Raw genomic sequence first — 17,437 nt, 5'->3', positions numbered from 1 at the left:
TGGTCAGGCAGCGGCTTTTTGCGATCTCCTGGATAGGAGGAAGAGGAGTCCTGATGATCTTTTCCGCCGTCCTCACCACTCTCTGAAGAGACTTCCAGTCTGAGGCATTGCAGGCTCCAGTCCAGACGGAGATAGTAGTTAAAACAATTTATACACATAATGCACGCCTACTCAGTGGCCGAGTGGTTAGAGTGTCCGCCCTGAGATGGCTAGGTTGTGAGTTCAAACAGCTAAATTTTGTCCTTGGCAAATAATAACCTGCTACTCAGGACTGGATAATTCTACTCAACAAAAGAGCAAATATAACCGTGGAGAAAATTCCAAATGAAAACATTTGTACGCACCTACAACACTTAAGACCTTTAGCATATCGGTACATGGAATTAAATTAGATAATTTATAATAAACAATATACTTATAAGATTCAGTTTTGTAAACCGTTCAAACTCCAACTGTTTACAAGGAAAAATAATCATGATAAACATCTTAGACTTCCTTTTATTGTCATTCAGAAGTGAACTTTACAGCCAAGATAAGAAGGTTGCATTAGCTCATGCTAGTGCAGGATAAAAGAGCAATAAGGTTCAGATATCAATAAATATATGACTGAACAGATAAATATATTGCACTTTTGCATATGCATCCAGGTTTATGGATGTATGTTATATTGTCTTTTTATTCCAGCCACTTCATCCCCTTTTGAGGGGAATTGAGAGGATTATTTTGAATGCGCTCAAGATTCTTACGGCCTGAGGGAAGAAGCTGTTACAGAACCCAGAGGTTCTGCTACGGAGGCTGCGGAACCTCGTTCTAGAGTCCAGCAGTGAAAACAATCCTTGTTGGGGGTGGGAGGAGTCTGTAGATTTTCTGAGCCCTGGTCAGGCAGCGGCTTTTTGCCATCTCCTGGATAGGATCTTGGACCTTATTTCAAAATGAGATTTTATTCATCTCATTATGTGGACCATAAATAACTTTGTTATGTATTTAATCATTATTTCCTTACTAATGTGTCTATTTATTACTAAAACACTAATTTACTGTTGTGTTACAGAATGAGTAGTAACACGTGTTTGAAACGAAAGGGGGTAGGATTAAATAAACTCTGCTTCTTCCTACTCCTTTTCAGACATGCTGTAAAATAGGTGATGTATAATATTGCATTTGTATGCATGTGTGGAATAAAAAAACACAATCACTAAAAAAAAATCTATACACAGCACAATTGCAATGTGCATCATTTATTACTCCTACTCCCACCATCAGTGTGTGAATGGGTGAATGTGGAAATAGTCTCAAAGCGTTTAGAGTTCCTTAAAAAAAAAAAGGTAGAAAAGCGCTATACAAGTACAACAAATTTACCCCTTGTAGTTTTTCATTAGGTTTGGCTTTTGATGCGGATTGTAAAAATCTGCACTGCGACCAGGGCTTCACGGTGGTAGAGGGGTTAGTGCGTCTGCCTCACAATACGAAGGTCCTGCAGTCCTGGGTTCAAATCCAGGCTCGGGATCTTTCTGTGTGGAGTTTGCATGTTCTCCCCGTGAATGCGTGGGTTCCCTCCGGGTACTCCGGCTTCCTCCCACTTCCAAAGACATGCACCTGGGGATAGGTTGATTGGCAACACTAAAAAAATTGGCCCTAGTGTGTGAATGTGAGTGTGAATGTTGTCTGTCTATCTGTGTTGGCCCTGCGATGAGGTGGCGACTTGTCCAGGGTGTACCCCGCCTTCCGCCCGATTGTAGCTGAGATAGGCGCCAGCGCCCCCCGCGACCCCGAACGGGAATAAGCGGCAGAAAATGGATGGATGGATGCACTGCGACCACTTAATTCCTCCATTTTTAGGAGCTATCCAAAAACAAGCACTTTTTTTTTGGTACAGAAAAATGTAGTCAAAACGTGTCATCTTTTTTGCACAAAAAATATAATCCATTCATATCAAACCAAAGATTCAAATTCTTCTAAATCAGGTATTTTTTACAATTAAAAGAGTTCATCTACCAAGAATAAAGATGATACTGTTCACTTGGCACCTGGCGATCTATACAGATACTCACTGCTACCAATTTTCTGTACTTTTGTGTGAGTTAATAAATGCAGATATTTTTTGATAAAAAAATCTCAATTTTATTGCAATTTTGAAAGTGAGCTGATTATGATAACTGCTGTATCTTGTTGAAATATCAGATTGTCATTTGCAAGTATGACACCAAGTCCAGGATGTTAGACGGCACTGCATGTTGATCAGTTCAGGCTTTGCTGTCTGTTGCGCCCTACACAGTGTTAATACTGTAAGTGTTGCAGTCACAGAGCACCTGCTGTTTGATTCTAACGGGCGTCTTAGTTGTAGTTTTCACTGACAAATTTGGCGGTGTTGAAATCGCCACGTAAAATAGCTAATGCTAATCGGTGGCATGTCAATAGGAAAGCCAATGTATACTTTCCGAAAAGTGGAGCCTTTTTTTTTTCTACGTTTTTTGAGTCGTTGACATTGCACCGCTGGATTTTACGTCTATCGGTGCTCAGCAGGACTGCTGGGATCGGGCACGCATCCCTAACCAGGAAGCAAGAGTCCGTGCAAACTTAAAACATCCCCTGTTTATTCAACTAATACCAAACAAACACAAAGTATAAAAATATGAGTTTAAAAAATACACAATGATTTTCATTATTTCTTTACTATTACAAGTAGATTTCATGATTTAAAAGTGGCATGGTAGTCACGCACTGGATAGTTCTTACTCTGAGTCGTTGAGGTGGTTTTGCTCAGCAGCAGTTTCAGCAGGACCACCCATCAATGCTCTCAGCATCTCCTTGTACTGCCTCTTATGGTGAGGACGAATAATGCTGGAAAGTCCTTCAGATGAGGGAGAAGAGATATGACAAAGATGAAGGCCAGACGTGGTGGGATCTACTTACTGCATAAAAGGCTGAAGTTTTCATCTTTCTCGGTGAACAAGGCCACAACCACAGACACCATGTTGTCATAGTTGTCCGTGGTCCTGTAGCTCTGCACCGCCTGACACAGCCGGGCTGATCCCTCCGGGCCCAGCGCTTTTTTTACATCGGCCAGAAAGACAGCCTGGACTTCACACTTTGGAGTAATGTCTGGTAAACATGCAGGAGTTAGATCTTTATGACCACCATTACATCTTTGTTGGTCAGTGACGTACCAGCCTGACTTCCTCCCAGATTCCCAACTCCCTCTTGCTTGTTGTTTGGAGCGTTGGTGGACGCCAAACTAGAACTGAAGGCTGAAATTCTACTGGGGTTCACATCTGCTGAATGAGGGAAATGATACAAAGCATAAAAGACTGGGGACAGAACCCAAACACAGTGAAGTTGTCACCTTGTGCAAATGGTCAATAAAAACTGAATACAATGATTTGCAAATTCTTTTCAACTTATGTTCAGTTGAATAGACTGCAAAGACAAGATATTTCATCTTCACACTGACAAACTTCATTTTTTTTTGCAAATAATCTTGAAGTTAGAATGTAAAGACAGCAACACATGTCAAATAAAGGCATTTTTACCAGTGTGTTACATGGCCTTTCCTTTGAACAACACTCAGTGCAGGTTTGGGAACTGAGGAGACACATTTTTGAAGTGGAATTCTTTCCCATTCTTGCTTGATGTACAGCTTAAGTTGTTCAACAGTCTCCCTTCACACATTTTCAATGTCTGGACTACAGGCAGGCCAGTCTAGTACCCGCACTCTTTTACTATGAAGCCACACTGTTGTAACACCTGGCTTGGCATTGTCTTGCTGAAATAAGCAGGGGCGTCCATGATAACAACATATGTTGCTCCAAAAGCTGTATGTACCTTTCAGCATTAAATGGTGCCTTCACAGATGTGTAAGTTAGCCATGCCTTGGCCACTAATACACCCCCATACCATCACACATGCTGACTACAACACTTTCACCCTACAACAATCACTAATACACCCCCATACCATCACACATGCTGACTACAACACTTTCACCCTACAACAATCACTAATACACCCCCATACCATCACACATGCTGACTACAACACTTTCACCCTACAACAATCACTAATACACCCCCATACCATCACACATGCTGACTACAACACTTTCACCCTACAACAATCACTAATACACCCCCATACCATCACACATGCTGACTACAACACTTTCACCCTACAACAATCACTAATACACCCCCATACCATCACACATGCTGACTACAACACTTTCACCCTACAACAATCACTAATACACCCCCATACCATCACACATGCTGACTACAACACTTTCACCCTACAACAATCACTAATACACCCCCATACCATCACACATGCTGACTACAACACTTTCACCCTACAACAATCACTAATACACCCCCATACCATCACACATGCTGACTACAACACTTTCACCCTACAACAATCACTAATACACCCCCATACCATCACACATGCTGACTACAACACTTTCACCCTACAACAATCACTAATACACCCCCATACCATCACACATGCTGACTACAACACTTTCACCCTAGAACAGTCTAGATGGTTCTAATTCTCTTTGGTCCAGAGGACACGATGTTCACAATTTCCAAAAACAATTTGAAATGTGGACTCGTCAGACCACAGAACACTTTCCCACTTTGCATCAGTCCATCTTAGATGAGCTCAGGCTCAGCAAATCTAATTTCTGGGTGTTGTTGATAAATGGCTTTGCATAGCAGAGTTTTAACTTGCACTTACAGATGTAGCGACCAACTGTAGTTACTGACAGTGGTTTCCTGAGTCCATGTGGTGATATCCTTTACACACTTATGTGGGTTTTTGATGCAGTACCGTCTGAGGGATGAAAGGTCACGGGTATTCAATGCTGGTTTTCGGCCTTGCCGCTTATGTGCAGTGATTTCTCCACATTCTCTCAACCTTTTGATGATATTACAGAGCATAGATGGTGAAAACCCTAAATTCCTTGCAATAGCCGCTTGAGAAATGTTGTTCTCAAACAATTTGCTCAGGCATTTGTTGACTAAGTGGTGACCCTCGCCACATCCTTGTTTGTGAATGAGTGAGCATTTCATGGAAGCTGCTTTTAGCTGTGGGATGTCCCAAATAAGTCTTTGATGAGCATTCCTTGACTTTCTCATGGTTTTTTGCCACTTGTGCCAGCTTTTTGAAATATGTTGCAGGCATCAAATTCCAAATAAGCTAATATTTGCAAAAAATACCAAAGTTTGTCATTGTGAACATGAAATATCTTGTTTTTGCAGTCTATTCAATTGAATATAAGTTGTAAATAATTTGCAAATCATTGCATTCTCTTTTTATTTACCATTTACACAACGTGACAAGTTCACTGCTTTTGGCTTTTATAGTATAATTAATGATTCAAATTCAACTACACAACAGTGTTGGTTCAATGTTTGTGTGTCTGTAAAGGCATTTGTGGAACAATTGTGGGGGTTTGGGGAATATACAGTAAAAATATATTTTAGATCAATTAAAAATGTTCCAGACACTTTTGTGTTGAACACATCTGGTCTAATGTAGTGTTGATGCCAGTGGTGGAGGTAATGTAGTGTTGATGCCAGTGGTGGAGGTAATGTAGTGTTGATGCCAGTGGTGGAGGTAATGTAGTGTTGATGCCAGTGGTGGAGGTAATGTAGCGTTGATGCCAGTGGTGGAGGTAATGTAGTGTTGATGCCAGTGGTGGAGGTAATGTAGCGTTGATGCCAGTGGTGGAGGTAATGTAGCGTTGATGCCAGTGGTGGAGGTAATGTAGCGTTGATGCCAGTGGTGGAGGTAATGTAGTGTTGATGCCAGTGGTGGAGGTAATGTAGTGTTGATGCCAGTGGTGGAGGTAATGTAGTGTTGATGCCAGTGGTGGAGGTAATGTAGTGTTGATGCCAGTGGTGGAGGTAATGTAGTGTTGATGCCAGTGGTGGAGGTAATGTAGTGTTGATGCCAGTGGTGGAGGTAATGTAGTTGTAGTGTTGATGCCAGTGGTGGAGGTAATGTAGCGTTGATGCCAGTGGTGGAGGTAATGTAGTGTTGATGCCAGTGGTAGAGGTAATGTAGTGTTGATGCCAGTGGTGGAGGTAATGTAGTGTTGATGCCAGTGGTGGAGGTAATGTAGTGTTGATGCCAGTGGTGGAGGTAATGTAGCGTTGATGCCAGTGGTGGAGGTAATGTAGTGTTGATGCCAGTGGTGGAGGTAATGTAGTGTTGATGCCAGTGGTGGAGGCAATGTAGTGTTGATGCCAGTGGCGGAGGTAATGTAGTGTTGATGCCAGTGGCGGAGGTAATGTAGTGTTGATGCCAGTGGCGGAGGTAATGTAGTGTTGATGCCAGTGGTGGAGGTAATGTAGTGTTGATGCCAGTGGTGGAGGTAATGCAGCGTTGATGCCAGTGGTGGAGGTAATGTAATGTTGATGCCAGTGGTGGAGGTAATGTAGCGTTGATGCCAGTGGTGGAGGTAATGTAGCGTTGATGCCAGTGGTGGAGGTAATGTAGCGTTGATGCCAGTGGTGGAGGTAATGTAGCGTTGATGCCAGTGGTGGAGGTAATGTAGCGTTGATGCCAGTGGTGGAGGTAATGTAGCGTTGATGCCAGTGGTGGAGGTAATGTAGCGTTGATGCCAGTGGTGGAGGTAATGTAGCGTTGATGCCAGTGGCGGAGGTAATGTGGCGTTGATGCCAGTGGCGGAGGTAATGTAGCGTTGATGCCAGTGGCGGAGGTAATGTGGCGTTGATGCCAGTGGCGGAGGTAATGTGGCGTTGATGCCAGTGGTGGAGGTAATGTAGCGTTGATGCCAGTGGCGGAGGTAATGTAGCGTTGATGCCAGTGGCGGAGGTAATGTAGCGTTGATGCCAGTGGCGGAGGTAATGTGGCGTTGATGCCAGTGGTGGAGGTAATGTGGCGTTGATGCCAGTGGTGGAGGTAATGTAGCGTTGATGCCAGTGGTGGAGGTAATGTAGCGTTGATGCCAGTGGTGGAGGTAATGTAGCGTTGATGCCAGTGGTGGAGGTAATGTAGCGTTGATGCCAGTGGTGGAGGTAATGTAGCGTTGATGCCAGTGGTGGAGGTAATGTAGCGTTGATGCCAGTGGTGGAGGTAATGTAGCGTTGATGCCAGTGGTGGAGGTAATGTAGCGTTGATGCCAGTGGTGGAGGTAATGTAGCGTTGATGCCAGTGGTGGAGGTAATGTAGCGTTGATGCCAGTGGTGGAGGTAATGTAGCGTTGATGCCAGTGGTGGAGGTAATGTAGCGTTGATGCCAGTGGTGGAGGTAATGTGGCGTTGATGCCAGTGGTGGAGGTAATGTGGCGTTGATGCCAGTGGTGGAGGTAATGTGGCGTTGATGCCAGTGGTGGAGGTAATGTGGCGTTGATGCCAGTGGTGGAGGTAATGTGGCGTTGATGCCAGTGGTGGAGGTAATGTAGCGTTGATGCCAGTGGTGGAGGTAATGTAGTGTTGATGCCAGTGGTGGAGGTAATGTGGCGTTGATGCCAGTGGTGGAGGTAATGTGGCGTTGATGCCAGTGGTGGAGGTAATGTGGCGTTGATGCCAGTGGTGGAGGTAATGTGGCGTTGATGCCAGTGATGGAGGTAATGTAGTGTTGATGCCAGAGGTGGAGGTAATGTAGTGTTGATGCCAGTGGTGGAGGTAATGTAGTGTTGATGCCAGTGGTGGAGGTAATGTAGCGTTGATGCCAGTGGTGGAGGTAATGTAGTGTTGATGCCAGTGGTGGAGGTAATGTAGTGTTGATGCCAGAGGTGGAGGTAATGTAGTGTTGATGCCAGTGGTGGAGGTAATGTAGTGTTGATGCCAGTGGTGGAGGTAATGCAGTGTTGATGCCAGCGGTGGAGGTAATGTAGTGTTGATGCCAGTGGTGGAGGTAATGTAGTGTTGATGCCAGTGGTGGAGGTAATGTAGTGTTGATGCCAGTGGTGGAGGTAATGTAGTGTTGATGCCAGTGATGGAGGCCATCATTGGATGACTACAACTAAGCTAAGAGGGCGAGAATAAGAAGAAAGCGTTGACAATCGCTGTGTGCCATCCAGCATCATGACCTACCAGCATGTGGCATCTCTGCCTTGCTCTCAGAGTGTTCAGGTTTGTACCCACAGCCAGCACCCGTCACTTCCTGGCACTTCTCATCAAATGTCTTCTTGTGGTGTGGCCGTACAAAGTTGTACAACCCTGGGACACATGACATGACTAGTAATGTTATATTGGAAGTAACAAGTCGACATGTTACATGCACAATAATGACTTCTTTTCTATACTGCCTGTCCTCCTTAGGGTCACAGGTGAGGTAGGGCCTAAGCCCCGCCCACTTTGGGCAAGGGCTGGGGTAGACCACTACTATGTAGGTGCAAAGGTGACTATATGCTTTCATGTACATAAAACATATTAAGAAGGTCATAAACAGTTTTTTAATGTTCTAACAGGGATGTGCCGATACAAATTCTCCAGTTCTGATGCCGATATTGGAGCCTTGAGTGTAAGCCGATAGCGATATTAGGCTTAGATCAGAGGATATGCCGATGTGAATTTTTAAAGCCCTTTGAGACATTGTGATTAGAGCTATGTACATACATTTTAATTGATGATAACCCATATGATATCAGCAGGAATAACGGTACGTACTTGGAATGTTATTTCTTGTTTTGTCCTGTCCAGCTACTCAGGCAAATTATATTGTTGATGTAGAATGTGTGGAACGTTACAAATTGTTTGATCAAGGGAAATTAGTCAGGAAACAAGAATGATGAGCATAAAAATAAAAGCCTATGACAGAATTGTGCTTATGAAGTGGAATGTTAATTTGTGCCAATTCATTAAGCTAAAGCTCATGACACGGGAAGTTGAACGATGTGGACACGTTAGTTACTGGATATTTTATAATATGATTCTACCTTGCAGACTTTGTATGTGCAAGTAATATGCAACTATAATTATTTGATACTTGTTTGTATTGGCAAATGTGCTGTTTTACACTGCAATATTGTTCCACTGTTATTACCTGTGTCTGGCTTGTGTGCTTAGCTGTTGTGTATCTGCTGGCTCCTAGTAAGCCTTTATCCGAGCTTCTTTACCTTGTGAAAATGACTTGACTAAAATAGAAGACTGTCTGCTTAATGGGGGACATTTTTACTTTTCCTGAGGGAACTCTCCTGAAGTAATAATTCAAGTACTATCTGTCTATTTACACGTTAACTGTCTGTCCAACTCTGCACGCCGCAAGTCTGCTTGTATCCAACATTTCAAATGTGAATGCGTAAACATCCACACTTGCACACCAAAAAATAATCAATTTATTATTATTCCACCGCAAATGTTTGGCACGCTCCACAAACCAGCACATAGGGCATTCACACAAAATTACAACCACAATTGCAAATTCTAGTTGTTAGGTTTTGCTGACATCGGATCGATATCAGATATGAATATCGGATTGGGACCCCCGTAACCCAGGCCATCCATTTTCTACTGCTTGTCCCTTTTCGGGTTCGCGCGGGGTGCTGGAGCCTAACTCCACCTATATAAGTACTCCATTCATAAAGAATAACCTTTATTCATGAGAATTGCCTTACCACAGTGAAGTCTGAAAGCAGCCAGGAGTGTATAAGGAGAGATGACGGTATTTGTGACTCACCGCGCAACAGACTGTAAGTGTGAGGGTCATCGGTTAAAAAGGACGTCTCCGACAGCAGAATGTCCACGTTGTCAGTGTCCTTGTAGGAATGTAGAGCCCGGCGAATTCGCTCAAAGTTGACCTGGCTGAGGGACGACTTCATTTCTCCCAGGAAGTACTTGGCGATGGCCTTTTTCCCATCTCCAGAAGCACCCCTGGAAAAACTTGGCTTCTTTGAAAATAAAGAGAAAATATATTGATAAAATAGTTGGTTAAGAATACCATAACTCAGAATTCTTTTTTTGAAGCTTTCTTGTCAGGTTCCAACCCTGATGACATCTATTAAACAGACAAGCTGCAAGGAATTTGACAGAAACATGATTCAATTTGTCTCATGAGGAGAAACGTCTGGGCTGTACTCTTGTACAGTCTTCCACCACGCTCTGACAAGAGAGTTCTACGCCTCCTTTTTTATTTGGACTGATTACATAGCATCAGCTGTTCCTAAAGGGAGGGGGGTCATAAAAAGCTGCTGTCCTAGGTCACAAATAGTTCAAAGAAAAGATGCTTGGAGCTTGCGGCAGGTCCCGCTTTCTCTCCGCTTTGTAGATCTCGAGTCAAGACCAGATCTTCCTGGGGATCATAATAGATCAAAGAAACCGACACCTTCATGTCGCTTCCCATCGTACATGGTGGAGTTTTACAAGCCTTTTGCTTGGTAAGATCAAAGACAGATTTTGTCCTCTCGCCGGCAACTCATGGAAACAGAAATTTTTGTGATAACTTACACACACTTATTCTGACACTTCTTATTTTGGAATAAGTTGACCTTATGCAGTTATCGTAGAAATGCACAATATTATTTTTCAAGCTTCTACCAATAACTTCCTGCTTGTAGAGATAGATACTTATAACCAGTGGCAGGCCGTGTGTTTCCCTTCAGTGATGTCCGACTTCAATGATGACCTCTCAAAATACCACCATTGATGTCACCACATGACCATTGCTGGAGAAATACTTTTCAGAAACACATTTACGCACTACTGGGCACTGGATCACATCAACCGTGTACATAATGGTCTATTTTCTGGTAGATTTAAAAATTAACCCGCATCAGCAATCAGAACATATCTTATGTGGTACTGTCTAAAATTAAAAATTGCAAAAAAAAATATTAAACATAAAAAAATAAAGAAATTAAATATTAGAACTCACAATTTGTAGCACCCATTCGACGCCGTATAAGCCAGTGGTACAGCTCGTAGTCGCTTGATTCCGAGTGGAAATGGTGAGCATTTCCCCATTTCATCGCCAGAACAGCTGAGCTAGCTTCTGGGGTTGGTCGACATGGTTTCACACTCTTGAAAATGGCCTTGCAAATATAAATCTGCCACCTAATCAATTTTTTGTTCTACTTCTTTGTTGGTTAATAAAGTGAGTACCGCTGATTTCTCCGCTGCCCCGGTATGGCTATGGTGCCACTTTCTGCTTTCGTAAATCTTGTGATTGGATGCTCACTTTGCAGTGACAAGTGAGTATCTAATCACAGTCTCGTTAACATCAGGCTACCGAGATAGGCTACTATCAACAACTTGTGATCTGATTGGCTATCGCAACTGTCTATCAACTGTATGTGTTCTCAAACTCATCCGCTAACGGTCCCAGGTGGTACTCTGCTGATCTGCATAGCTTAAACCCGTGAGTATCCAATCACAAGAGGTGTAAATGTCACGTTCAAGGTGAGGCCAGCTAGAAGGCTTTACTGACAACAACTGCTGATCTGATTGGCTATGGCAATGATCTATCAACTGTATGTGCCCGTTCACTTCCAGTCCACACACATTGTTGATTCTGCAGGCAGATTTGGTACAGCATGGTAACATAAGCTATCTGAATTCTGATTGGATAGAAAGTAAAAACAACAGCAATATGACATGAAGACAATACGAATACTTTTACATATTTAGGGAAAGTCTATAAAAACTGACTTTTGTCTTTAATTATGATGATGATTTGTGGTTACGTTAGGCCAGCAGAGGAGGCACACCACTGCTTATAACTTATTTACATGTTTTCATTTTTTGAAGTAGATTTAACTGTAGTTTGTGCACACCTTTCTTTGGGGCGGCGCTGGCATCTTTGTAAGCTTTTAAATGTTGTCGTTTCAGGTGGCTAATAAGGTTTGATGTGTGGAAGCCGAAAGTTTATTCCCCCTCCTCGCAGACGGTTTTCAGAACATTTGGCGCAAAGAGCACGTACGAAATGTCTTCCTCTGAAACAATAAGTCCCACGTTATCGACGCCATGTTTGTTTACAATGAGCTCAGGGCAAATTTAGGACAAGCTGGCACAGGTAGGAGAAAAGGCGTGCTTGATTTGACTACCCTAACCTACCTACCTACTGTACGTCCCAGCACAGGTGACCCCGCATCGTTGGAGCCTTTTTGAAAAAAAATTCGATGTCATCAGATGAATCGGTACGATGTAACACTTCCTCATTTCGGCCCAATAATTATCGTGCACCAGTCATTTTTGTCTTGTTTGCAACAAACACTTTAGTTTAGAATCTGCTTTGCATCCAATAGCACACAATAATACATTTTAAGTGACCAAATCATGACAGAAATAAACAAAATGTTTAAATGAAAAAGATATACCTGTTCGTGGACCACTTTTATTTTGCGTTTCCCTCCATTCATCATCTCCTCCAATCTTTTGTCGTATTGCAGAGACAGTGTGGACAACTGGCTTGGCTAAAACCATTGCAGGAAAAAAAAAATACAATGAATAAACAATTACTACCAGGTCTTCACAAAAATATCAAACCCTAGTTCTTATTTATCACAATTTGAAATGGATTCGGTATTTTCAAAAGTCAATTAAAAAATTAATAAAATAATTTGAAACATTTTTAGCCCATCTCTGTGCAAAATGTTTAGGCCATCTCTGTGCAACCAGCAGGAGCTTTTCTAATCAGTAACCAGTTTTGAAAGTGTCATTACAAATATTATATCAAATAATACACTGCAAGAATTGGTTTGCGAATGATGTTGAATCGAGAATCAATTCGGATCAAATCATCAGGTGCCCAGAGATTCACACCCCTGATTGCTAGCTAGTATTTCCTTAAGTCCATCTTCTTTTAACTCCACATAAAAAAAGCAAGACCACCCTTTACTTGACAACCATACAAAAAACAGTTTTAAATGCCATGCAGACCTTCTCAGGTTATAAAATGTCCACCTGATCAAACAGCACGACCGAGATGGTGTCATGTTGCAGATGGATGATCTTACCATGAATTGATTAACGTGGACCCTGACTCAAACAAGTTGAAAAACTTATTCGGGTGTTACCATTTGGTGGTCAATTGTAGGGAATATGTACTGTACTGTGTAGTCTACTAATAAAAGTATCAATCAATTTCAATCAATCAAAGCCTCAAAGAACTGAACTGCTTTCTGGGGATTTCCAACCAAGCTCAAGCTTCAAGTTCTGGACTGGAAGATAATTTCCTGGAGCACTTTGACTTTTAATGGAGGACCCTTGCCCCACATTGAACATATTTTGCATCTGAAACATATTTTTTATTTAACCAGGAAAGCCTCTTTTTAAGGAAGTCCTGGCCAAGAGGCAGCAAAGGATGAACAGTTGTTAAAAATATGTTAAAAACGGTTACAATTTTAAATTGTCATCAATCTGGACTTAAAGGCGTTCAATGGAATAAGTTCAGTTAATGTCCATGTTCCAGAGTCAACAGAAGCCCTTTTTCCCCAGTTTTGTTAGGGCAAATGGAACAGTGATGAATAAGATGTGTTTCACCTAAAAACCTGGGTCTGTCAGAGAAATCCACCCACCTTCTGTTCTTCTAAAGCACCATTGGCTTCTCTTCGGTTCTCAGCACGGTCCAGGGCATCAAACAGACTGCCTGCTTTCCTTGCAGTTTTTGCACTCTGAGACTGGTACTGTTTGAAAATACTGGCAACTGCAGCGTCTTCATCTTAGAGGGGACAAGACCAGAGCAAATCAGAACAATGCATGGATGGTTAGAGCCGTTTTTATTTTAAATGGGGACCGAGAATGATTTTCATTTTTTCCTGGTTTACAAATCAAATCCAATCTTAGGGTTGGTGCATTTGGGCATTAGCTTGCACACAGTTTTTTGAAGTCTCGCTGTGCAGTTTTGCTATCTTTTAAACACTGCGGACAGGTGTCTTTTAAACAGATAACGAGTTCAAACAGGTTCCATTAATACAGGTAATGAGTGGAGGACAGAAGAGCTTCTTAAAGAAGAAGTTACAGGTCTGTGAGAGCCAGAGATCTTCCTTGTTTGAAGTCACCAAATACTTATTTTCCACCATCATTTACAAATAAATTATTTAAAACTACTACAATGTGAATTCCTGGATTTGTTTCCACATTCTGTCTCTCACAGTTGAAGTGTACCTATGATGAAAATGACAGACCTCTGTCATCATTTGAAGTGGGAGAACTTGCACAATTGCTGGCTGACTAAATACTTTTTGGCCCCACTGTATTTGATTAGTATTTATTTGTGTAATCATCCTGACCTAAGCCTTGATAGTAATCTTTGTGATTAACACATGATTTCATTTGACAAAGTTTATCATTTTAAAGTCTAAGTATTAAAATCAAGAGTAAGATGACATATTCAGTGTTCATATTTGAGTGAGCCCCTCAACACTCACCAGGTCGCCTCCTTTTAAGAGTGTTGGTGTGCGAATCCAACATTTTGGCCTTCTGGGTGTGTAAGTAAGAAGTGGAGCCACAGGACCGAGGAGATGACGACTGACGAGTGCTCGCTGAACACTCTGAAGCAGGTTCAGGTGCAGTGGTCTTTTCCAACATGGGCCTCTGGGTCAGTCCAACAAATCCAACTTGAGTTTCAACATATTACATCATGTTACAACCTTACTTTTTGACTATAATCACAAAGCAATTGCTTATCAAGTTAGATAAGAAAGAAGGGAAGTCATTTGACAAAACCAATCCCCGAGCTTTGCACTCCATATTATAAACAAGGTGGACTCAGTCCAAGTCAATAAAGAACATTTCCACTAGTTGCACCATTTCAGCAAGGACTTTGGCAATGGAAATTATTTTATTCTTCTTTGAATAATTATATATAAGTTATCACACAACTCTAATGCTTAACTTAGACTTCCTTTTTATTGTCACTCAAATTTGAACTTTACAGTACAGATAAGAACAACATTTTGTTGCATTAGCTCATGGTAGTGCAGGATAAAAGAGCAATAAGGTGCATTAAAGGCCGTTGCTCTAGTTATTATCTATTGTGCTCAAGCTGTACTTTTGCTTTTGAGCACAGGCACACAACTTCTTGTCTTCCACTGCAAGTTAGGAGTTGCCTCGCCTCAGATGTTTCTGTCTTTCAGCCTGCTAACGGCCAAGGACGAACCAGCACCTCAACGAAGATAAGGTGACAGTCGGCAGACAAAGCAGAGACAGGGCGCAATCACAAGGCCCCAAGCACATTCCGTTCTGAATAATCACGTATTGTGCGTACTGAGCTGCTTGCATAATGTGAGACCCCTCCCTTTTGAAGCAGCCTCAGACATGTAACTAGGGAACTCCTGAATAAATAGAGGAGCGCGTGGGCTGTACCTCAGAGCGTAGGTGAGACTGTAACAGAGTGTGCAGCTCCATGCATTCTCCTCATGAAATAAATTGAACTCTGCCTGATTCCTTGCTTCTTGTTCTGTTTAATAGATGGTTTGGTGCTTAAACTTGACAATTCTATTCATCCGTAACTTACCATTTTGTGTGCAACCCTGAAGAACTGGCAGACATCACGGACCATGTTCCCAAAGTTTTCATAAAGACGCACGTTGGGTCTCACCCACGATGGAAGCTGCAGTTGTGCCTCTCTACTTTTAAACCTGTGGAAAGACCACATTCCATTTACTCTTGGGTTTTTTTCTGTGGTTTTTGAACGACTCGTCTCAGTTTAGTGTATCATCTCTCTTTGTCATTTGTTTCAAAAGCACACGTCATCCCAGTTTATGCCCACTACCCCATATGAACCCAGTCTGACATGGACATTTTTTCCACTCATCCTCCACCCGCCGTCTACCTTTTCCCACCTTTTACAGGGCGTCGTAAGTGGCGACCCATCAATATTGGTCTAATCTTGAAGGGGTTTGTGGAAAAAATGAAATGTTGTACTGTGCAAACCATACCAATTACTCTGATTGTTTAACTCCTGGTGTTTTCCGTAATAAGAAGGAAATCGTGAAAACAGAAAGGGCACTATCACGGTACATTAGATATGAATTCCAAACCGTATAAAGTGTGGAGGTGGGTCTCCCATGCAAGGCACAGAAAGTTGGGAACATTTCAAATGTGCTGAGCTAACTGCAGTTAAGTTTAAAGGCATACTCAACTGAAACATTTTCAGATTAATCATGTTTCTTATTTGGGACGATTCTTCATCAATTAAAAAAAAAATAAAAAAATAAATCGATTTTTATTCATTCATTTATTTTTATTCCAATCTGTCCTGTGCAGCCACTCAGACAAATCACATAGTAGATGTAGATCAGTGGTCCCCAACCACCGGGTAGCGATTGGTACCGGGCTGCAAAATATTTTTTTATAAATTTTTTTTATCAAATTAACATAAAAAACACAAGATACACTTAAAATTAGTGCACCAACCCAAAAAAACTCCCTTTTTCATGACCAAAAAAAAAAAAAAAAAAATCCCCCTAATCCCCCCCACCCGCCGGCCTGTGGGACAAATTATCAAGCATTGACCGGTGAGTAGCTACAAAAAAGTTGGGGACCACTGATGTAGATCTATCTGCTGCTGATGATCTATATCTGCTGAACACATTGACTTCAGAAAAGAGAAGTGTTGGATACTTCTCTTGTTGTCTTATTTTTATTTGACTTTGTTAAATGTTTGGTAGATTTAGATAAAAAAAACAAAAAAAAAACAGTTTTCTTTGAAGTAATATAGAAATTGATCAGAGCTATGTATCTATTTTATGGAGGATTGTAGTTCATCATAGAACCGGCATCAAATGTCATTAAAAAAGTATAGATTTAGAATGGAAAATCGATTCTGAATCGAATTGTTACCAAGAATCGAATCAAATACAAAATATGCTTCAGAAAATCTTTTTCTTGACCATGCACACTATTTCTTTTTCTAAAGCCAATAGAATTAACTTACCGATAAGTTACTTTTATCTATCATTTTTTAATGTGTATATTTAAAGGTCTACTGAAATAAGATGTTTTTATTTAAACGGGGATAGCAGCTCCCTTCTTTGTGTCATACTTGATCATTTCGCGATATTGCCATATTTTTGCTGAAAGGATTTAGTAGAGAACATCCACGATAAAGTTCGCAACTTTTGGTACTAATAAAAAAGCCTTGCCTGTACCGGAAGTAGCAGACGATGTGCGCGTGACGTCACGGGTTGTGGAGCTCCTCACATCTGAACATTGTTTACAATCATGGCCACCAGCAGCGAGAGCGATTCGGACCGACAAAGCGACAATTTCACCATTAATTTGAACAAGGATGAAAGATTAATGGATGAGGAAAACGAGAGTGAAGGACTAGAAAAAAAAATGGAATAGAGGGCAGTGGGAGCGATTCAGATAGGGAAGCTGCTGTGACCACTCGGCCAGGCCCAACCGCAACAAGGGATAGAGCCATACCGCTCTTAACCAGACGCTGACGGTGATGGTCAGGACGACGCTGCTGATATTGATACTGGAGTAGCACACGACATAGATCGCCTTCAGAATGGTAA

The 17,437-nt window shown here is 41.8% G+C and overlaps 1 protein-coding gene across 3 annotated transcripts in view; it reads right to left on the bottom strand.

The window, feature by feature from the left end:
• Window positions 1-2,572: 2,572 nt before the first annotated feature.
• The window catches only part of LOC133554061 (regulator of telomere elongation helicase 1-like), a 53,256-nt gene continuing 38,391 nt past the window's right edge, over window positions 2,573-17,437 (bottom strand). The window contains exons 24-32 of one of the 3 annotated variants that reach the window (XM_061902426.1): window positions 15,427-15,550; window positions 14,339-14,504; window positions 13,487-13,629; window positions 12,287-12,382; window positions 9,652-9,862; window positions 8,067-8,192; window positions 3,168-3,275; window positions 2,914-3,102; window positions 2,573-2,851 (exon numbers count right to left, since the gene is read on the bottom strand). In XM_061902426.1, the coding sequence (XP_061758410.1) occupies window positions 2,733-2,851; window positions 2,914-3,102; window positions 3,168-3,275; window positions 8,067-8,192; window positions 9,652-9,862; window positions 12,287-12,382; window positions 13,487-13,629; window positions 14,339-14,504; window positions 15,427-15,550 (1,282 nt within the window). In that variant the 3' untranslated portion in view covers window positions 2,573-2,732. The remainder of the gene's footprint in view (window positions 2,852-2,913; window positions 3,103-3,167; window positions 3,276-8,066; window positions 8,193-9,651; window positions 9,863-12,286; window positions 12,383-13,486; window positions 13,630-14,338; window positions 14,505-15,426; window positions 15,551-17,437) is intronic. The other 2 variants (XM_061902427.1, XM_061902428.1) reach the window with 2 other exon arrangements.

The sequence above is a fragment of the Nerophis ophidion genome, linkage group LG06 (genome assembly GCF_033978795.1).
Source record: "Nerophis ophidion isolate RoL-2023_Sa linkage group LG06, RoL_Noph_v1.0, whole genome shotgun sequence".
In the NCBI taxonomy this organism is placed as follows: Eukaryota; Metazoa; Chordata; class Actinopteri; order Syngnathiformes; family Syngnathidae; genus Nerophis; species Nerophis ophidion.
This window is presented reverse-complemented; position numbering and strand designations above follow the sequence as displayed.